The sequence below is a fragment of the Bombyx mandarina genome, chromosome 18 (assembly GCF_030267445.1).
Source record: "Bombyx mandarina strain Sakado chromosome 18, ASM3026744v2".
In the NCBI taxonomy this organism is placed as follows: Eukaryota; Metazoa; Arthropoda; class Insecta; order Lepidoptera; family Bombycidae; genus Bombyx; species Bombyx mandarina.
The window spans coordinates 8,506,114-8,532,364 of NC_143224.1; the positions used below are offsets into that span (position 1 = coordinate 8,506,114).

Genomic DNA, 26,251 nt, shown 5'->3' on the forward strand with positions numbered 1-26,251 from the left:
CTCTGCCGTTGTGACTCTTACGGTGACCTAAAAATATGTAGTAATAAAAGGAGAATTCATGGCATACTACCCGATTTTTTTTTTCTTTTTCTACCTAAACTGGTAGCCTTGAGAGGCTAGCGTAACCTTACCTAGTAGGTGAGCTCACGGGGCTCAAACCAGAGTGATACTAACACTGACCCTAGCAAGACCAGTGCTTCGCAGAATCTACCACCGGATCGGAAACGCGACCCACTGAGAAGATCCGGCGAGAAACTCAGTGGGCTGTATCTGTGGGTTAATTCGCTCGTCGAGCCCTTCTTCGCAAGCGACGGGTTCGACGAGGACGGTGACCGGTGCTTGTGGTACCTAAAAGCACCGTTAATGGATCGGGAGGATCCGTAATGACGTGTTTTGGGCCTTTTTTTGGACCGGGGACCGAACCTCTAATGAGGTGTCCACGCTGAGGGGCCGCTCGGGATATGTGGGACTGCCAAAATGGTAATGGCCGCCACCGTTATGTTGGCGCTTTTGTTTTAATAACACAATATTTATTTTGAAATTCGTTCGTAAAGACGTAAAGGAACCTGTTGACGTTTACCTTGATGAAACAATGGCAACACATCAGAAAATAAATTCTACAAGTAGTAGGTAAGAATCCATGTAGACGTAGCGTTTAAGAGGAGTATTTCTGAAGCTATAACGATAGTCAGTAACATCTAAATTAAAAAAATATAATACATAAACACTTTTTCGAGCGAATTCCTATTTGGTGAATTATCCAATCAAAATGTAGCAACTGAACGTCACTCGCGAAGCTTTTAACCTAGTGCATCACTAGATTTTAAGCTGTGTCAAGCATTAAGAAACGTTAGTACAGTATGTTTCAATCGAGATCCTTTGATGTAATCTTGTCCGAAGTCACCAACATTATTACAGGTCTGGAGACAGTCCCTTCACACTTTTCAATTTCAATTGCTACACATATTCGAAACACTTAAACACGTTTAAATTTCATCTAAGTTAACCGTTTGGAATATACTTTTGTTATAAACACACCGGGGATTGCGTGAGGAAAATTCGTGTTCGAGACACTTCAAAAGGGTCATTTTAAACAAATAGCCCAAGGGTCCACATAAAAGTGTTTTTATTTGTATAATCGCGAAAGTACCGTGGATTGTCCGAGTTTCCTCGTCCGTGGCGTGTGATAAAACATTGAAAAGATGAAATATAGTTGGTTGGACAGCGGTGGTTACTGTCACGGAGGGGACCTGCCATATCAGAGGCACGTTTATCAGCTAGGATAATAAACATTACTATAAAAACCGTTATGGGTTATTGTACGCTATATGATTAATATGGCAAGATATGGATGGAGATTGCCATATGCACAAGAGGTTTAAACGATCTCAAATAAAAAAGCAGGCTTTCACAAGTTGAGGCAAATGTCTTTTTTCATAAATACTTAGTCTGGCCATAAATACTGTTACAATTAAAAATAAATAAAATATTATATTTGAATTTGGAATCTGTTATTTTTATATGATTGCTCATTGAGTTTTCTCATTTTGGCGCCAATACATTGTACAATATTTTTCGATATTAAATTGGAGTGGGGTGAAAAAGAAAACCGAATCGCTGTGATTGCATTACACAAAGTAGGTATGGAGCCAAATGTAATTTTTAAAACATACGCTTAGTATTAGTAAAATGTTTGTGTACCGGGCTATTAATAGGTGCAATGAGACCTCTTCTGTATGTGACAGAAAAAGATCTGGCCGTCAACGTAGTGTTCGTACGAAAAAGGTGGTCAAAGCAATAAGGGAAAGAATTTGAAGAAATCCTGTCCGAAAGCAAAATATTTTATCTCGGGAGATGAAGATAGCACCTAGAACCATGTCGCGTATTTTAAAAGATGACTTGGGACTTGCAGCCTATAAGAGACGTACTAGGCTGCACTAAAAGTATCGGGAATGGAATATTTCCACTGTTCCTGTCATATTAAAATCTTTTTAATTGAAAACTCCTTGGTTTTAAAAATCGAGTACCATTTATTTATTTAAAAAAAGATTCTCGGTCTTGTCACGAGGTTTTGTCAAACTTGTTTAGTCGTTGAGAAAATGGAATTGACTCGAGAAAATTCAAGAGCGACGATTTATTATGACTTTCGAAGTGGTTTAACACAAAAACAGTGTGTTGACCGGATGATTTCTGCATTTGGTGATGAAGCCCCATCCAAAACCACAATTTATCGCTGGTTTGCTGAGTTTCAACGTGGACGTGTCAAGCTCAGTGATGATCCCCGTCAAGTCGTCCAAAAACTGCAGTCACCCAAGAAAACGTTAATGCTGTGCGTAAACTGATTGAGGAAGATCGACATGTGACATACCGCGAAATTCAACTTTAGACATTGGCATGAGTCAAATACAAATAATGAACAATTAGGTGGGATATAACATATTATAGTATCTGCAACAAAACATCCTTATCACTTTTAGATAACGCTCTTTAACGATGTATTAGTATGACTGAACCCTTGAGCGTAATATTGTCTTCCGCCTTTGCGAGTCGTAGACACAATTAAAACTATTTTTACGGTTTAATGTCGGATTAATTATTTTCACTTTATCATTTACTAGCGACCCGCCCTCGCTTCGCTTCGGAAACATTAAAACACACATGAAACCAAAAAAATAAAATAAAAGAAATAAATAAAAAAAGTAGCCTATGTTCATCAGGGACAATGTCGGCTTCTAATGGCAAAAGAATTTTTCAAATCGGTCCAGTAGTTTCGGAGCCTATTCGAAACAAACAAACAAATCTTTCCTCTTTATAATATTAGTATAGACGACGTTTCAGCTACGAATGACCAGTCTAATCCGTCATCATTTGAATATTGTGCTGTTATGCTTAGATGGGTGGACGAGCTCACAGACCACCTAATGTTAAGTGGTTACTGGAGCCCATAGACATCTACAACGTAAATGCGCCACCCACCTCGAGACATAAGTTTTAAGGTCTTAGTATAGTTACAATGGCTGCCCCACCCTTCAAACGGAAACTCATTACTGCTTCATGGTAGAAATAGGCGGAATGGTGGTACCTATCGGTGCGGATTCACAAGAGATCCTACCACCAGTAATTACGCAAATTATAATTTTGCGGGTTTGATTTTTATTACACGACGTTATTCCTTCACCGTGGAAGTCAATGAACATTTGTTAAGTACGTATTTTATTAGAAAAATTGATACCCGCTTGCGGGATTCGAACACCGTTGCATCGATAGATACGAATGCACCGGACGTCTTATTCTTTAGGCGACGATGACTTTAAAGGCCTGTATAGACATGTATACTTCGAAATATACAGGCTATCTTACTTCCGTCTCCTTAATTGTAGTACGCTTACGTCATGCGTACGTAATAATCGTTGTATGACGCCGTATCTACGCGTACGTTTTCTTAATCTATGACTCATTGTGTTTGGGAAAATGGGAATAGAAATGGCACGCCGTGTACGTAATCATGTGTGCGTGATGAAACGGGTAGGGTCGTGTTCCCGTACAACATTATATACTCGAGATATTCACTAATAAAATACGTGAAAAAAAAAAATTAAGTCGAATGCCAAAATAACATTCCCTTTAATATAAATTTCAGTTTGCTATTAGGCAATACGCCTCGTAGGCAACAACTAATGTAGCTAATTTTTCTAATATGCTTTCTTTGGTTTTGATGGATGATTTCGGTGATGTTCACGAATGAGATCCAACTAAACTACATTGTGTAATAAAAGTATGTTCGTAAAGAGAAAAAAATACATTCTAAGTCCACTCACGCCTAAGCCCGCATTGCATTCACCTATTCAAATAAATCTATTCGTTTTTTGTGCCAAAGATAAATACTGTTTCACTATTTCCTCTTCCGAAACCTTATCATTATGGAATTCCCACTGCTTCCGCCGTTGACATTGACGTGCGAAGTACACAAGGAAGCTTTTCGCTTCTGACATCATTATTATTTGTTTGATTGCTTTCCGACTGGCACGGCATAAGATCATTACAGTACAAGTTCACTTAAATTGTCTAACAGTAAGTTTTATTACTGGTAGCATGCTGGCAATAAGATAAAGTAGAGTATACGATACCTTAACGTAGAGTAAATGAGACCTTAACTTTATTGAGTTTCGAACAAATTAGGATATTAGGTAATTTGTGCGTTTTTAATTTATTTGTCGCATAGACGCGTGACTTTCACAGTCCTATTCTCGTTAAGGAGCTATCGCAGCTAATAGATAATATTTCTTTGAAAATGGTGATAATATCCCGGACACAAGGTGTAAGTCTTAATTCCTCGAAAGATTAGCACGAGGTCCGAAGTCCTAATTATAATGTAAGAACTGCCTTTAGGCTGTAGACTTCTTACCCTTTCCATTCAGCATTAATACTTTTCAGCAGAGTAAGCAGGGTGGTGTTACCGTCCGGGCTCACAAGACGCCAGTAATCAGCATACCATCAGTAAATTACTAATACATATACACACGAATGCCTAATAAGAAACATATTCAATACTCAAATATAAAATAAGCAATTTATCGTTATTTTAACGGCCGTTTGGTGTAGTGGTAAGTGACATGGTCACTACACAAGGGGGTCGCGGGTTCGAATCCCGCCAAGGGAGGATATTTGTATGATAAATAGTATTTTCCAGCGTTATGGACGTATATTAAATATATGTATGTGTATAATAAAAATCTTACATTTATTTCCGTTATCTGGTACCTGTAACACAAGTTCTTTACGAACTTATCACGGGACCAGTTAACGTGGCGTGATTGTTAGTAAATATTTATTTATTATTTTAAAGAACCGTTTTTCCCTTTACAATTTATTTTATTTTATTTTAACATTGTGCTATTCATCTGTATGCTACTGTAGATTATGTTGTAATCCTTACCGATAAATAAATATTTGGCGTTAAAATAGAAAATGAGCACATGTATTGTGGAGCGAAGTTGTGTCGTGCGACCCAAATCGTTTATCTAAGATCCGTACCTGTTTTTCTTGGCCCATATCGAGATGAGCCTGCAGCGCTTCGGAACACAGATTCTCCTGGGAGTCAAGATAAATGTTAATGGTTCTGTCATCGGGGTACATTATATAGATATTAGATATATAGATATTACTAGGGTACGTTGAAGTTTTAGTGTACGTATTGGTTTAAAGATATGGCTAAAAGCTATGTGGCAGAGCAGTAAAGTTGATACTTTTGACGGAATCGCGAGGCGTTCAGAAATCAGAAGAGGATTCAGAAAGTACGAAGTTTTTTTACGTATGCCTTAAAATATTACAGATGAGTAATAAAATAGTCTAGTTTAGTTTCGTCGTTGTATTTCAGTGAACTACTTTCGGTCTTATGCGTGTACATTTTAAATTGACGCATTCTTCAGTTGTTAGGTTGTAATATTGATAATTATTGAGTTTCGCAATTCATCGAATCGGTGGATGTTCGAATAAAATATAAATAAAACCACAAAAAATTGCTTTTTGACTAGAGAAGAAAGAATTCACTAACGCTCTGTAGAAGAACCATGTTTTTTTCGTATACATGTCGACGTTTGAAAGGCAAACGTGACTAAGCGACAATGCGTGAACTTTACAGTAAACTAATTTAAAGTTGAAATACCTGAAAAAAATTCTACTTTAACGAATCTAGCTGTAGGATTGAAATGATTTTAATAGACCTAGAAATATATATTTTTTTGCGCATCGAATATGGTTATTGCCTATCATTTATGTATAAAGCAGTTATTGTCGCTTAGTCACGTTTGCCTTTCAAGCGTCGATATATAAAATTTAATTTTCCATAGGTAATATATTTCACAAATTCTTCTTTTTAATTATCTTCAGCTGTAACCAGGGAAATTGTTTCCAAATGTTCGAGATTGTAAATTTACTGTAAAATGTAATTGTAAGTACTCGTAATGTTAATGTGAAAAAGTCTAAGAAAATATAGTTGGGTTGACTTCTATTCAAATACACATGTATTGCTCGTACGTATTGAATGTAGAAGCAAATACTAAAATACGCCTGTTCGGAGTATGAATAATAGAACATCACAAGAAATCTGCGGTAAAATCTATTGTATGAAAATATATGGCTTCGAAGAAATTACAATTATTGTATTCACAGAATGAGTCACTTAACTCTACATTCGATATCACTTTATTATTGTGAAGACCAAATTTGAAAAACGAAATGTATTTATTATTCATATGTCAAACAGTTCAGTTCAGTTAGTTATTCGAGTATGTATGAAGCTTTCTTTTACAATGTTTAATTTTTTTAGACCAATTTTTTTACGGTTTCTTTTTTTAAGTACTACAATAATTTTGGAAAATAAATTTTCTTGTTCGCTAGCTTCTGTTACTTGAATTATTTCGCTCGTTTTTCTTAGACCTATGGTACATTTAGGAATGTATGGTAGATCTTTTAGATTTTGACTATCATCAACTGTGATACGATGTCACCTTAATTGAAATTACTGGTGGTAGGACCTCTTGTGAGTCCGCACGGGTAGGTACCACCGCCCCGCTTATTTCTGCCGTGAAGCAGTAATGCGTTTCGGTTTCAAGGGTGGGGCAGCCGTTGTAACTATACTGAGACCTTAGAACTTATATCTCAAGGTGTGTCGCGCATTTACGTTGTAGATGTCTATGGGCTCCAGTAACCACTTAACACCAGGTGGGCTGTGAGCTCGTCCAAATATCTAAGCAATAAAAATAAAAAATAAAAATACTTTAATTACTAAGTTTGTTACTTCTTAAGTACTGTGCTAAAATTTGATTAGGAGAACAGTTGTTAGCTGAATAGCGTCAGATAGGCAGTGAGTCTATCTGATCATCTGTGGCAGTATAAATTGATAGATAAATTTTCCTATCTATAAATCCGTTTTATTCTAAAATGAAATTCAAGAGCTTGTAGATAACATGTTTAAATTACACAAAAAAAAAGACTTAATCGGTGAATAAATAAGGCGTAATTTATCTGGTCTCGCATAGAATTCCCCGTACATTATTCAAATGCAGTCGCGCAGTTGTGATCGCAAAGTCAATGAATATCAGAGCGTTGTTAATTTATGGCCGATAGTGGAAGACGGCGGGTAACAACGCAATCGTGGATAAAGAAATCACGGGATTTGTAGTGAAAAAAGAATTTAAGAATTCACCTTTCTAAGATTTTTTTTTTTTTTTTTTTTTTTTTTTTTTTTTTTTTTTTTTTTTTTTTTATTGCTTATATGGATGGACGAGCTCACAGCCCACCTGGTGTTAAGTGGTTACTGGAGCCCATAGACATCTACAACGTAAATGCGCCACCCACCTCGAGATATAAGTTCTAAGGTCTCAGTATAGTTACAACGGCTACCCCACCCTTCGAACCGAAACGCATTACTGCTTCACGGCGGAAATAGGCGGGGTGGTGGTACCTACCCGTGCGGACTCACAAGAGGTCCTACCACCAGTGATTACGCAAATTACAATTTTGCGGGTTTGGTTTTTATTACACGATGTTATTCCTTCACCGTGGAAGTCAATCGTGAACATTACATATAACATTACATATAAATATATAGTAAATACATTTACAAAATATTTTTTAATTTTTTGAATTGAAATTTTGGGTTCAGTATATTCACACAATAACTTATTATGGTAGGCTTCGTCAAAGTACTGAGAAATATGCAGGAGAGCTTATTTTAGAGGAAACCCAGTTGTAAAGGGCTTAGTTAAAAAAGGAGATTACCAGTTTTGGGTTAACTGCTTTTTTTTCAGAAGCTATGACCACTTAAAAAGTTCTTAAAAATATAATTGAACCTCATGTTTCGTGTGTATGCACAGCATACTAGGTGAGCCGTGGGCCAGTTGAAATCCTTTGCACTTTCCATAAGAACACTTTACAAATAAAATTCATAACTAATATCTTGCTGTAGAAGGATCTGATCGCATCATATTTGAATCTATATAATACTGTTTGGGTAATATAGTTTATTTCAAGAATTTTTTCTTCCAATACTATACTATATTGCTCCTATACCAAGTAAATGTAGCTTCATAGCCACTGTCTCAGTTACCATATTAGCGGTGTCTATCAGATCAAATTTATCCATTTGTATTTGTGTTCACGTCTGTAAAGTGAGGGATGGTTTCAACTCTGAAAATCTCATAGTGAATATACATGTATCATAGTGAACAACTACCACTACGTTGAGATTACAACTCACAACTTATCTGTAAAACACCGAATTTGAACAAAGAAACGGGAATTGCACTTAAGCGAGCTTGTATCTTGTCAAATCACTATCTGAGATCAGCGCGCTTTGAGAACTAGGTTAGGCATAAGATTTTCTAGGTCCACATTTTGTTCAAATGCGATCGTCGTGTTCGCGTGCCCCCACCAATTTGTGTCGGCGCCTTATCGCTGTAGCTAATGTTCAGTGTAATACCACTTCCGACATGAAAACAGCTCTGTACTCATTGTTCTCCATCGGTGTTATGTCCCTCTTTAAAATAGGTGGATAAATACTATAGCCTCCGTTCTATTGGATCAGGATTTTATGGGTGCGATGTTGAGTTGTCGCTTTGTCCCCGGTATCGTAGCTATGAGCCCATTGTTTCGTTACGAGTAAATTGTATCGAGATTAAAACGTGTCGCTTTTGAGATACGGTATCCAAAAAAGATTTAATTAACGGTTTATTTTGTAAATTTGGGTTAAGATCCAACAGAAACCTAAAAGATTAAATTGAACAAAAATCATCAATTAATAAAAATGCAAGATTCTTGTCCACCTGTCCCTATCCTCATCCACTTATTGCCGACTACTCTTCCCAATCATCGCTCCACCTTATACATTACCCTTTTTAATCTGTTCTTTGCCAGAATTATCATCCTGCTTTTTGCGTCATAAAGCTATCAGGCAGTTTCTGTTGTAGGATAGCATCATCGTCATCAATCTATAGATTTCTACTGCTGGGTTGTTATCTTTGATCGGTCTCTACTCAAGAACCTGTCTGCTCCAGTGACCGTTGGCTATGTTAATAGTTGTCCAATAATCTCAGTCCTAATTTTATACTTCAAAGCAGTACCAAGCATGGCTCTCTCTTGTAGGATAAAACAAATGTTATAAAATTATGTTTTCCACTTAACATCTCAAATTGGGCTCTTTATTTCTGTATATGAGTACAGGAGCTCACAACCCATTTGATCTTAAACTAAATCCACAAACAATCCAAAACTAATACCACTACATTTTTTTGGGAATCACATATTATGAGGTGAACTCGCCTGACTGAGAAAATACAATAAATCATTGAATGTTATAAATTTCTTGAACTCTATTGAGTGCTATATTTCTGTAGTACACAGAATAACAATAAGATTGATATTAGAAGCGAATGTTATACAAGTGCTTCAATATATTACAGAGCACGTTATTCTTCGAAGAAAAACTCGCTCACCTAAGGAGTGCGAACGTTTTCGATTTATACGTCGTCACTAAAACGACATTTTTATTAAACGTTACTGAAATAATTTCACGATACGATATGTACGTATTTCGCGTGTCAGCGCAAGCAGGTGCTGGTATCAGAAACGTGTCCTGTCAGCAAAGATAACAGCGCACGCATATTATATACCGACGGTTAAGAATCAATAATGTCTATCTCCATTTTTGGTTGTGTTTACTTTTTTAAGTCAATAGATTTAATGTCCAATTTGGCATAGACTGTTCAAGCAATTATCTCAATATTCACAGTACTTCCTAAGTTACTTGTCATGGAAATACCACCTATGTTACGAGCGCGTAAATTTTTTGCCAATATTGTCTACCTTGGTATGTGACAATATTAAGATAATATAAGTTTACTTAAAAGTTTCGAGCATATATTTACCCTTTTTTAGTTCATTAGTTGAAGCGAAGAAATGTTTTTTTTATCTAGTGTAAAGTTGACTTTTTTGAGATAGATACTATTGATTCTTAACCGTCGATACGTTTTCGGTTTCCCTGTCGTTTATAATGTAGCTGTAAAGAACATTTTGGTTATTTAACAAACACAAATATGGTGCTTTACACGCGTTTGAAAATGGAACTACACCTCACTAATTTAATACGACTTAAGTTAAACATAATTTTTGTCTTTTCTTATTTGATGAATTTTTATCGTTATAGTGGCTGAACCAATTGACATGTGGCTTTTTAGGGATCTGTTGATATAACTACTGGTAGTAGATAATCGCTTGAGCCAGCCCAGGTTGGTGTTACCACACGTCCCTTTCTGCCGCGAAGTGGGAATTCGTTCTGGTTTCTAGATATATGAATATAGCATTATATGTACTATACAATTGAGACTTAGACATTATAACATCATGGTGGGCGGTGGCATTTACGTTGTGATGTCTATAGATTCTGGTAATCACTTTTCATCAGCTGAAATTCTTTGTAATAAAAAAAGACGTGTGGCACTCGGGGACTGCCGCGGTAAAGCTATTGCAAAGCACTTTTTATCAACTTATGCAATTACAATTAGACAATAATAATTTAATATTAAAACAATAATAAAAATAAGACCACGCTGTATTAATAAACATTAACAAAAGCAAAACATTAACTGTCCCCTTCACACTCATAAGCTAGACCGCGTGAGAGAGAGATGGGCAGACTTTTCACGATGCTCATGCAGTGCGACGTCACGCCGCGCGCTTATTCACAAATACTACACTAGCGCAACGTATGAATGTGTTGAACGCGAGCTACATAGTAGGCGTAGTGAGGGTGTCAGGTTATTTTCGTTACGGAATTTCTTGATTCAGTCGCCGCGCTCAAAGCCCGCGATAGAAGCTATGCAATAGCTTAATAACAGTACACTCATTTAAAACAAAAATTTAATAAAGTCAATTACTTAATAATTTATTCGGCAAAATATTTATCGTACTAAAAGAGTTGCTTTCAGTCTAATTTGATTTATGTATTGAAGTCAAATTTTCAATAATTAAGTTTCGGCAGGGTTTGTTTTAAATGTCACTGAAGTCACCGTGTTCGACAAAATCGATCTTCATTACAACTTTTTACTAAAAGTTCCTTTGTAACTTACTGTAAGCAATGTATTTTATATATTGTATTTCAATATTCAGCATTAATAGCGAAACGTGCCTTATACATAACACCGACATGTCACGGAGGAAAACAGTTTTTCATTGATTCGGTGGCACATCTGGCGACAAAACGCCGCGGGCTTTTCATTCTGATGACCTGACTTGACATTTTTATTGCTCACCATATTTTTCTCGGCCTCCAAGGCATTCGTCGTTTATGTGAGGCAGCGTAAAATATTGTGAAACTTGAAGAGGACAGAACAGATATTATGATATTACTGACACGATATATTGAGGAACTTTCGACGTCGATGGGCCGGTGCTTTGGTCTTTTGGCTCGGATTTTTTATCGTTTTTGTTTTATCTTTTATCGCGTCAGTTTGAAAAAGTTGCGGCTAAAATTACTGTTCGCTTGCGGTAACGTCGAAAGTTAACCATCTGGCCCTAAAATATATGGACTTAGGTGACCTAGAAATGGACGGGTTTAATATATTTTTTTGAAAACAGTTGTTCCAATTTGTATTTTTGTTGCATGTGAGTGAAAAATTTAGGATCATCCAGCGCATAGGACCTTATTTTGACGATTCGCTTTGGAGACATAGACAAGGGAGCTGCCCAATCTTTTTGCTGTTCTGTAGTTTATGGAAGTGCTTCGCTCGGTACTCGGAGACTGGATAGTTGCCACTGAGGACGCGTCATTTTGGAGTTGGTACAGTCGCAGACCGAGTGCGGTTGGCACGGCGGAGTATGTGATTTTTTTATTACTTATATGGGTGGACGAGCTCACAGTCCCCCTCGTGTTAAGTGGTTACTGGAGCCGATAGATATCTACAACGTAAATGTGCCACCCATCTTGAGATATAAGTTCTAAGGTCTCGGTATAGTTACAACGCTTGCCCCACCCTTCAAATCGAAACGCATTACTGCTTCACGGCAGAAATAGGCAGGGCGGTGGTTACTACCCGTGCCGATTCACAAGAGGTCCTACCACCAGTAAAAAAACGCACAATCAGACTTGTCACTACCATTGTTGTTATTGGGCAACATATGTATATTGTTCTAATTAACTATTCTTATAATAAATTATACTTTATCACTAGATGATGTTAAGCTTAGTCCACAGAATTTTGTTAAAATAAAAATGAGCTCCAAATAAAATAATTGGACCAAATAAATTAATGAAATCGAGTTATAAAGACGTAGAGTAAAGTAAGTTTATAATTTATTCCATAAGTTCGAGTACTAATCACAAATGTACATGAAATTATGTAAAGTTTTGAATTTAAAAGAAGAAAAAAAAAATAGATTATTATACCATCAAAAACTAATTGAAGTCGTTCGTTTGTTGTCACAAAAGAAAAGTTTCGACCAAAAACTGTCAAAGTTCTTCACTGGGTGCTCTTATAACAAAATACAATTTGTCATGATTGATCAAAGAAGTTCGCCAAAACAAAGACGAGGCGAGTAACAAAGGCAGTCTTTTGTAACAGTATTTTTTGGTAAGAGTACCTATTGACGGCTTAAATTGTTACAGTTTAAATTTGCGGTGTATAGTTGATTTATTTAGACTAACAAAAGACAGTGAATTGACATGTCTGATGTTGATAAACATATAATATATACAAGGATACATTATAAGTTTATCACCATCTTAAGTTAAGTAGCTATACTTGAGACCTTAGAAGTTATATCTCAAGGTGGATGGCGCATTTGTGTCGTAGATGTCTATGGGCTCCAGTAACCACTTAACATCAGGTGGGCTGTGAACTCGTCCACCCATTTAAGCAATAAAAAAAAAGGAATGGTAAGATGTTATATGGTTTGATGCAATTAGATTGGAAAGTTGTATTGGCAATATCATTTAGGCGTCTTCTAACAATGTCATCGTGAAGTGATAAATAATTTTAATATTATAATAATGATGAACCTTTTATTATAGGTTTAAGAATGCTTTTAAATACAATTCTTACTTTACACATTTTAAAATATTGTATCGCATGTGGCTTAGCTATGCAGACAATTATGTTATTTAAATTGTTTTGAGCATCTGAATGACATTAGCGACTATTTTAAGGAATCTTGCGGATACACGAGACCACGTGTTCACGAATGACTTTCTTGATGAATGTATCGCATTGACAAATAAAATCAAACGGGCAGAATAAAAAAAAAATACTTCGGGCTTCGTAAAATTTCTTAAAGTTCATCAATAAATCCAATAAAAAAAATATTGTATAATAATATTTCTCAATGCAGGAACTCAATTCACCAAACTAAGGCTCTGTTCATTGGGAGATTACGATCCGAAACAATGAATCGTAAGAATTAATTGAGATCAACATAATGATTAAAGAAAAATGTAATCTCAGCCACAATTCTGTGTAAGGTCGTAGTATAGGTGCTTTAGAATATACTAGGTATATCAAGTGCTTGGAATAATACCGCGCTATTTTTTGGATGTGAGGTAAGAGTGAGGTTTCGCAATAGGTCTTTCCGCTGGTCTTCTAGATGGGAATTATGACGGAGAGTAGAGTAAATTAAACGGGACAAAAAGGCTAAGGGTGATTGAGACGTAAAAGAACTTCGGAAGTAGGCCGGGGTCACTGATCTGTATCTTCTTATTTATAGCCAAACAGCCTATTATTGTGTAACGTCGCCTTAAATGATTCGCGATAGTATCTGATTTATTTTATAAAGAACACACTTTTTTTGCTATAAATCTATGTCGTATTCATATATTTAATGTAAAATAAACAATATCATTCAAAACTATTTGAAATTATAATATAAATATATATAAAGTGTCGTTTGATAGTCGATGGTAGATTTAAAAAAATACATTTTTACCAAATGGAATTGTGACACATCAAAGCAATTTTTCGCGACGCCGCGCAGGTAAGTTAGTTGTTGAATCAAACATTATTATTTTTTCACAAGCCACTCGGTTCGCAGTATAAACAGGGCGATAAATATTCATGAGCAAACTAAGCCTTCTTGTCATAGGCCCAGAGCTTGATGGATGGTGCGTCGTGGTTTGCTATCTTGGCTCATTTTACCCTGACGACTTTTCTTCGTGGAAGTGCTATATTTTATGCCTATACTACAGAAATAAAATTTTCAGAGATCTTTCAAAATTATTTTCAGAATTAGTAATTATAGAAATTTGATATATTTTTTAAATGCCAAAAGTCATTACCAAGACTAAAGTTATCACTTACTTTCGAATAGAATAAAATTATATTACAGTTATATTGTTTACAATATTATATGATTGATTTTCGTTCTGTTATAGATTCGAAGTATTCCAAGAGCGCTTGACGAAATAGTCAAAAATAGAATTTATTCTCATAAAAATAAATGTCATATCACCCAAAGCTAAAAGAAACGTAAGTAAGTGTAACGTTATTATCAAGTTTCCGCCTTTTTCTCAAGTGCGTAGCTCGTTCAATAACATTTGAGCGAAGATAAACGGAGAGTCTGAATGTTATCCAAATGTAAGGAGATTTCCTCTCGATCTCCCTACGTTCCGTCGGTACGGGAACGGAAACACCTATATCTAAGAATTCTCCCCCGGGAAATACTCTCGCCAGGAGCCATGTTGGGGTATTTTTGGCACATTTATCTTGATGTTCTCCCGCCGCGATATAACGAGAGTTAAGCGGTTAACTCTGCTCGGTATCCGATCTGATCCGCGGCCAATCGCCCGTTGATTGATTTCCATGAAAGGCCTCCAATGATAAATTTCTCACTAGAAATATTCGTACGGGTTTATCTAGCAAACGCTTTTAGAATATTTTGCAAAGCGATTTCTGGAAAGTTCTTTGTATCTTATAATAGAATAAAGTGTTCTATCATTCAATTTCAATCGTGACAGTCTATGAAATTATATTTACATTAACTTTGAGCTACAATAAAAAATCAACTTATATCACATAGATATAAATTACAGAACTAAGGTAAATTATTCGTGAACATAAATGACTTACGTCTTATAATATTAAGTACTTATTATATGGGTCCCGCGTTCTCGCTCACGTCAAATTTATAATTCAGAATCAAGAATAGGACGCGTTGCATTTTCTTGAGATAAAAAGTAGCTTATGTCACTCTCTCGTTCACAATCTACAACTCGATTTGTAAGTCCGTTGGTACGTAAAATCACGAACCAGTGAATACACAGTCGTATTTGTTATAGGAGTAACTGCCGGTGTTGCCTGGGCCAAAGCATACCTCAATAAAAGGTTTATCATGTATACAAGCATATAAATATAAAATGCCTTAGTGTCTAATTTATGGTTATCTATATAATACTAATCTATACTAATATTATATAGAGGAAAGATTTGTTTGTTTGTATTGAATAGGCTCCGAAACTACTGAACCGATTTGAAAAATTCTTTCACTGTTTGGAAGTTACACTATTCCCGAGTGACATAGGTTTAAACCTTTTTTTGAAAAAGATTAGAGAATTTTACTAAAACTCCAATAATGTAACCCAAGGTGTAAAAAAAATACCTAAAATATTCTTTACATCGCGTGCCTTGCGAAAACTATTGATGATAGAATAAAATAATGTACTACGACTTTGTAGAACACATTATTATTTACATAAAGTGTCGGAACAGCATGTCTAACTATTATAGTTATGCCGCAATAAGTGTTCTTTTATTTAAAAAAATACAATAATATCAAATATCGGGTATGTAAGAACGGAGAAACAACATTTAAAGTCTACTTTTTGGAATTTTTATTCCTAAATCCCAAACAGAAAACTATTTCACAACACTTCACTCAACGACATATTTTTTCATCTCCGTCACCGTTGGCTTACTACCATTGCACATTAAGCCCGAACTCCTTTACCAAAAGCGCAAGCGCGACAAAATTCATATTAAATATATCATTCGCACTTTTTCAAAATAAATATAGCTATCTTTTTGTAAAATCTTATTCAAAACGATTTATTCACTTTTGTATGACTGAGCAACAATTATCCAAATAAACAAAATGTCACAAAGTACAAATAGTATATGTGGATATGACTGCTCACTAAAATTAACAGGCGCTTCGACAAGTACAAATAAAGTTATCGCGCTTTTGTGAGGGCACGTATTGGTGAATTAGCACGTCATTCCGGATCATCCCGATCCACTAACGGTGCTTTTAGGTACACCAAGCACCGGTCATCGTTCTCGTCGAACCTGTCACTTGCGGCGACGGGCTTGGCGAGTAAACAAACCCACAGACACAGCCTACTGAGTTTCTCGCCGGATCTTCTCAGTGGGTCGCGTTACCGATCCGGTGGTAGATTTTGCGAAGCACGGCTCTTACTAGGGTTCGTATTCGGGTTCGTGTTAGCAACATCGTCAGGCTTAAGCCCCGTGAGCTCACCTACTAGTTAAGGTTACGCTGATGTGGTCTCTCTAGACCATCAGCTTAGGTAGGAAAAACAAGGTAAATTAGTCTTATCTGCTTCTACGGCAAAGTAATTATATGTCCCAATTTGAAGTTTCACTATCCCTAACCGAGCCGGTCCTTGTAATTCTAAGTAGTTACCAGAGACCATTGACATTCTTAGGTAAATGCTGTCATCCACCTTGAAATATAAGCTGAGGGTCTCAAAGAATCGTTAAGATTTCGTAATGGCGTAACAACATGTTGGTTCCTTACTTATATGAAAAAAAAGTTGTTGCTTAAGTAAAGTATATTTTGAATGTTGCCAGAGTTTTATGGCGAAATAACGGGAAATCTCGGTTACAATAGGCCATCCTGCTTATTACTCTTGCGAACCAATTATGGGTTTCGGTTTGAAGGGTGAGGCAGACCCGACCCCATGCTTCATGCTGGGCGGCTTCGTTCACGGTGTGATGTTCTATAGAAACTACTTAATACCAGTTGTATTGGCCGTGAGTTTGTCTTCTCATTTACGGCAATGCAAAATGTGTATTATAGCCATTGTAATAAGACACATATTGGAATTTTAATAGATAAATTATACTGATTCGGTTGTAAGACACTGTAAACAGAAAATTTCCAGAAGGTTCGATCAGGAGATGACAGGCGCACGCCAAAAGTATAGTAGTTAATGAGGATGTGGCATTGGATCAGTTGATGATGGTGATCATAAGTATCTATTCTCAACTCGCCAGTGCCTGACCTGTGGTAATACAAATAAATAGCACATTTAAAATAACGAAAGATACATCTAAATTTGATTACATTGTTGTTGCGTCATCATATCGACAGGGACTGCCATGATGCCATTCTGAACTATTAATGAATTCTAGTTTGAAGGGCACGATACTTGTTATTATATTAAATTATTATGTTATAATACATATTATGTTTCGATCTCATGTCTCAAGGTCGGTGGCGGTATTGTGGCGTTGTTATTTCTATACGCTCCGGTAATGTTATATATATAATAGTTAGGTCGCAACCTCGTCGCATATTTACGGGAATATGAAAACATAATAAATAAATAGAAAAACTTGTAAATTAAATATTAATAAAACATGTATCTACGCTTCTTGTGATATTAAACCAAACGTAAATAAAGCAATAAGGAAATGTTCAAATGAATAAGATGCCCATTGGATGCGCCACCAAACCTCAGGACGTCAGATTTTTTATTCAAGTTGTGATACTTATGAGTCTCGATAAATTGTTATTTAATATCACGTGGGCCGTGAGCTCATCTATCTATAGAAATAAAAGTAGTAACATATATACATACTTATCTATATCACAAAAAGCGTAGATACATTTTTACTAATATTGAATTTAATTTAGTTGCTCAGCGGTCAGGGCCGCTAAATACTGCACCATCGAGTCAGTCAGTCAAACATATTTAAGTATATTTGCTAATTTATATTCAAACTGAAGGGTGGGGCAGCCGTTGTAACTATACTGAGACCTTGGAACTTATATCTCAAGATGGGTGGCGCATTTACGTTGTAGATGTCTATGGGCTCCAGTAACCACTTAACACCAGGTGGGCTGTGAGCTCGTCCACCCATCTAAGCAATAAAAAACAACCCTGTGGTAAGATGAAAATACTTACGTAAATGCAATCAGTCGATAATTGCTTTTCTTGCAACAACATTGGTTAATTGCAAGGTCGATTCGAATCAGTTTTGGGTAATGATTGTCAGTGCGAGCTGTGACTCGATCGAGAATGGACTTCACTGATAAAGTTGTTATTGTAACCGGTGCCAGTTCTGGCATCGGGGCCGCTACAGCTGTGTTGTACGCAAAGCAATCTGCCAAAGTCGTCATAGTCGGAAGAAATGAAACAGGATTGAATAAAGTTGCGCAACAATGCGAAGCAGCAAAGGGTCTGAAGCCTTTGATCGTTAAAGCTGATCTCACAAGCGATGAAGACGTAAAAAAAATCGTTACGAGAACAATCGAAATATTTGGGAAGATTGACGTTTTAGTGAACAATGCGGGAGTCGGATTCCGTGGCAGCGTCCGAGACGGCGTTGAACTATTTGACCAAGCAATGGCTTCCAATTTAAGGCCAGCCTATTTACTTACGGGTCTTATAACGCAGCATCTAATGAAAACGAAAGGTAATATTGTCAATGTATCTAGTGTTGCTGCCTTCCGACCCATTAAAGATTTGGATTTCACGCCGTATTGTATATCAAAGGCAGGATTGGATATGTTCACGAAATGTGTCGCTTTAGAATTGGCCCGTGATGGTGTCCGTGTGAACTCCGTTAATCCTGGCGGAACTAAGACGCCTTTTGTTGAAGCCGCAGGATTTACCAAACAGCAAGCTGAGGAGGTTTTCGAGAATAGAAAAACTATTTATCCGCTGGGCAAAGTATGCACAACCGAAGAGGTGGCGGAGTTGATACTGTATTTGTCTAGCGAAAAAGCGAGGAGCATTACTGGTGGTATTTTTGTTATTGATAACGGTGAAATACTTACATAATTTTGATTTAATTTAAATATAAAAATGTTTATTCTTTTTTCCATTCGTAATGCATTGGAGTTTTGTTTAAAAAGTTATAATTGTATTTACATTCAAATTAGATGGCATAAAAATGTATTTCTTGTATTCAAATAAAGCAAAATGAATGAGTGTTCACAAGTTTTATAATCTTATTATCATATTAATTTTTTTACATGGAAATCATAATTTGGTATTATGAAATTTTCTTGTTAAATTATTTAAATTAAATTTTCGGCCTCGATATGACCGAGCAACTCATTATGTAACCTGAAGAAGAACGTTATATCAACACGAAATACTTACTACGGTGAACGGGATCAGTAAGTAAAGCATGTAAGCCCCTGTAATATAGTTCGTATATCTTGCCCCATTAGTCTTGATTTCGCATGCACCGACCTAGATTTAGTCGGACGCAAAGCAGAACTTACTGCGGACGTAAATGAGTGCTAGTGAATTGATTCATAGTAGTGTTCGAGCAAAACTGACGGTTAGGGTAAATTGTTTCGTATACATGATTCCAGTTTATGGTAAACGTGAAATATTATTTTAACCGGAAAAGGTATTATGTTTTCACAGGGTTTTTGCGTTCTCGTTACTCGGAATCTAGTTCTGGGAAATACAAACGCAATCATATAAAAGTTCTAAAGGTTTCTAAATTTATTACTACATATATCTAATGATCAAGTCGACGGTATCAACCGGTAATTAATCATTAGTGAAATCATCAAAGCAAAGTTTCCGCTTAATAAGTTTTTTATTTTTATTTCTTTGATGGTTGGACGAGCTCACAGCACACCTGGTGTTAAGTGGTTACTGAAGCCCATAGACATCTACAACGTAAATGCGCCACCCACCTTGAGATATAAGTTCTAAGATCTCAGTACAGTTACAACGGCTACCCCACCCTTCGAACCGAAACGCACGGCAGAAATAGGCAGGGTGGTGGTACCTACCCGGGCACTCAAAAGGTCCTACCACCAGTTAACCAGCTTAATAAGTTAAATTTGATCACTTGACCGATTAGTTTAGCATTTGTGGACTATGAGAAAGTCTTCGATTCGAGACCTGGGCTGTATTGCAGTCTGCCCAATGGTGCGATGTTGATTACCGGTGCATTGAAGTTTTGAGTGTTTGCACGTAAGCCACACTATGTCAGTCCAAGACTGGGCTTCAGAATCCATCTGTTCACCGCTGCATCGGAGGATAACTTCAGAGTTCTGGACTGAAAGGGTTAAGCTTCAACATTCGCAGCTGCATAGGTCAGTTTTGGTTCACTGACGATACTAGATGATCGCTGAGACCTCAGTAAAATGCTCAATGATCCTCAGTAGACCTTTTGTTCGAGTGGGATTTAGTGTGCACATAGGCAAAAGGAAAATATGTCGAAATTCCATGTAGTACCCACTCTAGTCAAGATTCGAGAGGATACGGTTCCGACTAGGTATAAATAGAGTCCATAGAATTTGTTTATTTGATCATATTCCAATACAGTTGGTAACTCGACTTTATATTTCGAGGTAGACCTATAATTCGCTTTAATCTGTCTATAGACAATGGCGGTTAACAAAAATATAACAGTTTCGTTATATTCTAGAGACTGAGGTGACATTTTCAAATAGCACAACGTCAACATAAACTCTGATTTAGTTGAAATAAACAATTCGCATCGGTCATATTTAGGGAGTATTTTCTTTCACAAAGTAGGGATTATGTGGAGCTCTAATACATAAATAAATGATTAAATTACGAGAAGCATTATAAGAGGGAGACACGGTGCGTGTGGAACGTGCGATCTGCCTGCCACAGGAGATTTGCCTCGGGATTTTTGAAATTTTATTTGCGGTTGTAAAATCTAGCGTCGACGATGTATCGAGAGAATAGTGCATTCGCTATTTATGTGGGCGTATCGGATATATTTCGGTGTTGTTCTCTTACAAATTTATTTTTGAAAACATATTAATGTTATTATAATTGGTGTTCCTAATCTAATGGTTTTAAACTAGTATTTTCTACTGTGTTATGGGTACGGAATACATACATACATACAAAGACAGTATACTCAGACCTGACACACCAAAGATCTTTCGAAGATTTTGACTTCGGTTGGTAATTGAACCCCAATCTGGATACAGTAGTCAGGGTTCAACTGCTAGACTAACGAGGCAATAAGTATCGAAGTTAATCCGATAGAGTAATGAGGTTTCTCGATACAATATTTTCCAAACTCCTTTCTTGGACATGATGTTGGGAAATTGTATACTGAAGAAATGAGCGAGCTCCTGGTCCATTTAGTGTCATGTGGTTATCGGAGCCTATAAATATCAATAACGTGAGTTGGTAACCTACTCCGAGACATGAGTTTTAAATCTCAGTTCTTATAATAAAACGGCTGCTTTACTCTTCAAACCGAAATGCATTACTGCTTCGTGACAGCAATAAGCAGACTACCTACCAGGTTGGGACTGACAAGCCACCCTACAAACAGATAAAAATTTTTGGATGTTTGATTTTTATTAAAGCTAGCTATTTCTTCATCGTGGAAGTCATTCGTGAACATATTATGTCAAGAATTTACATATCTATATATTAATACGTGAAGCAAAAACTTTGTATCCCTTTTTACGAAAATTGCGCGGACGGAGGAGTATGAAATTTTCCACACTTATATAGAATATAGAGAAGAAAATGCTAATATGTTTTTAAAATAATGCATAAAAGATACATTAAATTAATAAAGAAAACATTACACACACTGCCATGTATTTGAAACACACACGCATTCTAATTGTTAAACTTTTCTTATTGCTTATAATCTATGGTCAAATTGAGAAGAGATTATATATTGGTTGTCATTATTAATATTTGTCTAAAGTGTAGTCTTGGCGAAATCTGTCATTACGTAAGTAAGATAATCTTTGTCAATAGAATCATAACAGTGTACAAGCTTATAATTTCAATTAATTATATTCGAATTTCGACTACCGGGAGATCACTAGTTTCATTTAAAACATGGTACGTATCACAGTTGCGTATCACACTTATTCTTTAGGCCACGATGGATTCGTTAGATAGATATAGATTACGTTATTGTATCTCTACCTCTATACGTGCCTCGGTGAAATCTCAACATCTGATAGAGAGATCTAATTATTTTTACCGTCCAGTTTATTTTGTGTAATTTAATAACTAGAAATATGGTTGAATCGCATCGCAGAAGATAATTTCACGCAACATTTTGTTGAGTCGGTGACTTTAACGGGTTTATGATGTAAATGTAATAAAGCAAATGGCTCTTCTTCGCCACTCGCATGAAAGGATGGCACTCCATGCGTCGCTGTAAAATATTTTTATGCTTTATTAAGTTAATGTCACTCTGCATATCTACGTGTACAACCCTTTGTGTTGTGTCAGACTCATAATAATATTAACGCAAGATTTTTTCTCGTGTTTCCATTTTAATTATAATCTAACTAAAGGTAAATGGGATTGACGTTGTGCTGTGTTACTGATAAGGTATTTGTGATCAGGTTTTTCTTTTATTTAATAGTTTGATAAGATTGTTGATCGCAATTGAAAACACATAATCTGATCTCCTAATCATAAATGTTTAGCGCCAGTCGTACCAAAAGCTCAGCGAAGTCGCTCAGTACCATAAAGATTTTTTCTTAACTTTCTTAAATCTCATTTGAAGTAATATGAAGCGCTTTTGAAATGCAGTTCATCCTAGAGCTTAGTAGTTTAGGGTAGAACTCATCCCACGTAAGATAATATATATTTTTAAGAGATCTCAAGTAGTGGACAAACTACACAAAGGTGAGTCACTTTGGATTTTGTGTAATTATGTTGTAAGGTCGATCATTGTTCTTTAAAGACTTAGGTCTCAATTTATCCTTAAAACTTTCTTTACTGCCTTTTTTGGGAAACGAGCAAAAGGTTAATGGTAAAAAGTCACCGTCACCCATGACCACTGCTTATTAAGAAATATTCTTTTTGAAGATTTCTCGTAAAAACTTCGGTTGAAACTTTAAGAAATAAGTACGTTCACTCACATAATTGGCTCATAATTTGTTCAGTATTCGCTACGAATAAAAAAAATCTCACAATTTTAATTCAAATTACGAATCCGACACAATTATATAATTAGGAAGATTGGAAGTCGTTAAAGCGTAACACCAAGGTAAACCCAACAATTACTTCCAGTCAATCATTGAACCGAGACATCTTCCGCCAAACATCGATTCTCCGCGAAAAAAACCTTTGAAATCCGCAAGCAAACTGTCAAGACTCGATCGACAATAATTAGTTGGAGTGTTGAGTGCGGAGGAAGCTCAAGATTGATGGCATGGGCACAAAGGTCTGTCGGTGATAAATTGCCCGATATTAGGTCATGATTTGGGCCGGATATTTGCCTATCGGTTTCACTATCGGCCTTGCATTTTTTGTCTGTTGGGTTCTAGGCGGAATGTAAAGTGAATATGAATTGAACTGTCTTTGATAAATGATGGTAGCGTGAATATCTATGTGCCTAGCTTATAAATCATCTATATTATGAGTACAATCATATAAGGCGGGCGACTTTTTTACTGGTGGTAGGACCTCGTGTAAGTCCGCGCGGGTAGGTACCACCACCCTGCCTATTTCTGCCGTGAAGCAGTAATGCGCTTCGGTTTGAAGGGTGGGGCAGCCGTTGTAACTATACTTGAGACCTTAGAACTTATATCTCAAGGTGGGTGGCGCATTTACGTCGTAGATGTCTATGGACTCCAGTAACCACTCTTAACACCAGGTCGGTTGTGAGCTCGTCCACCCATGTAAGCAATAAAAAAAGACATTCTAAAATTTTAACATATTATTATCTTACTTTGACATATAAAAAATCAAGATACGAATGTACTAATTTCATGGTTTTTACCCTTCATTGTGCTAAGAGCTTACGTCTTGCCGAATTTTATGTTTCAGATCAACAGAAAACGCCCGAAAGGTTTTAATGAGTGACAAAATACTTTTTGATTGAGAAGCTTGAGATTTTTATGACTTCCTTCGAACAAAGTGATTCTATAGGGTTTCCGTTATTTTCCTTTTGAGTAGCGGAACCCTAAAAATGAAAAAATATCAATTGCTCTGTAAAGGTTAGATTGAAGAAAATCTTTTATGAAATTTGGAAAATAGACATTTTAAGACAGGAACGGTGGGCGGCAGTTGGGTTAAAATTAATTGTACATTCACGAAAATTGTTAATTTCTCGTACGTTGTGTAATTATAATTTTTTTAGGATTAAAGGATTACTGGTGGCCCGGAGGCCTTTCCAGTTTCACCAGGACAGGTGGGCGAGCAAAGGCTCAGCCAGGAGGGGTGGGATTTGCTAACAGCTACCCGAGCACCTCCGAAGGAGACCTAACAACTCAAGAGCAGCTGCTTAGCGAATGAATCTACTACCGGATCGGAATCGCGACCCGCTGAGAAGATCCGGCGAGAAACTCAGCGAGCTGATTCATAGGTTAGGTTGCACGGCGAACTCTTTGTCGAGTTCGACGAGTACGGTTACGGTCCTTAAGCCTACTTCTAGTGTTAGAGCTGAAGGCGACTAATGCAAAGGTTATTGGATCTGATGGATCCGTAAGGACGTGTCTAGGGCGTCGACGGTGACTGGCTCCTGTGTGATCAGGATAACGTTGCGTAATTACGAATTTATATCTGATTCTTTTGTTATTATTTTCTCTACGAGTATATTGATTCGTGAGCATCGTACTCAATAACAAACTGTAAACAATCTCGCGAATGCAAGGCTTTCATAATAACGATACAATATTAGATTTCATAATCAAAGTTCACAAATATTTGTTCAGCCAAGTTATGTAAGTACCTAATCTCTCATGAACGCTGCTGCTATAACTCTGTATATTTTTATCTCGATTTTTCGTATAAACGCTATAAGTTTAACAACAACTTCATAAGTTGAACAATAAAATTTTGTAGTATTGTAACAATAACAATAATTACAATTATACATACTAAACTAAAATAGCTATTCGTGGCATAGGGTAAGATTGGTGCCTCGGTTCCAACTATGATGATGATGACATGTGCTCATTATTCTTAAAATATTTTGTACCCAGTAGCTGTTTTTTTTTATTGCTTAGATGGGTGGACGAGCTTACATCCGCTGGATGCAAGCAGCGCAGGACCAATCTTTGTGGTGAAGCTTCGGTGAGGCCTATGTCCTGCAGTGGACGTCTGCGGGGTGATAGAATAGAATAGAAATATTATATCGAAGGAAACGCCAATAGTGACAATCTATTTTCGTATAGTATTTTTTTTATTGTATTTTTAATTCTTTTTTTATATTGTATATTTAATAATATATTAATAAATAAATTGTAAATAATAATAAAAAAATATATATATATACAAAACACACACTGTATCCATATTGGTGATAGGATCTCTTGCGAATCCGCGCGGGTAGGTACCACCACCCTGCCCATTTCTGCAGTGAAGCAGTAATGCGTTTCGGTTTGAAGGGTGGGGCAGCCGTTGTAACTATAGGTATACTTGAGACCTTAGAACTTATATCTCAAGGTGGGTAGCGCATTTACGTTGTAGATGTCTATGGGCTCCAGTAACCACTTAACACCAGGTGGGCTGTGACTCGTCCACTCATCTAAGCAATAAATAAAAAATACACACATATAACAAACAATGCCGTACATATTATATAATATCATAAAGTATATACATATGTTCATTTTAGTGCCAAATCTGATTTTAGCGTAACTCGAGCCATTCGCTGGCTGGTCGACAATAATAAAGATTAAGATGTTATACTGGATATAATATTCACGGCAATACATATCATTAAATAACAAGTTGTTTAACATTCCCATTGTGAGCTCTCAATAAACATTACGGCTAATACATTCAAATGTCTTCGAATCTGTATGTGCGAATTGATCGGCCGCAGAGCGATTTGAGAGGTATAGCTAAGCAAAATAGGGCTCTATGTATTCGGTTTATGGTTCAAATCCTCTGGGGCACCGCGTACTTAGCTCGGGTTATTATGCAAATCATGTGCCTCGGAAGTGCTGCGACGTTACCTAGTTCCCTTTACTTGAGAGGCAAATTATGATAAATGAAATTCCGCAATATTCAAACAGTTTGTAG

At 36.5% G+C, this 26,251-nt stretch overlaps 2 protein-coding genes across 3 annotated transcripts in view; both read left to right on the forward strand.

Moving 5' to 3' along the window:
- Sema2a (Semaphorin 2a) overlaps positions 1 to 26,251 on the forward strand; it is a 397,753-nt gene that overhangs the window by 23,675 nt on the left and 347,827 nt on the right. The gene's annotated exons all lie outside the window — the stretch shown is intronic.
- Positions 16,861 to 19,114, forward strand: LOC114246508 (uncharacterized). Its single transcript, XM_089734653.1, has one exon. It carries the CDS (start codon positions 18,305 to 18,307, stop codon positions 19,067 to 19,069), a length of 765 nt encoding a protein of 254 aa, XP_089590779.1. The 5' UTR covers positions 16,861 to 18,304; the 3' UTR covers positions 19,070 to 19,114.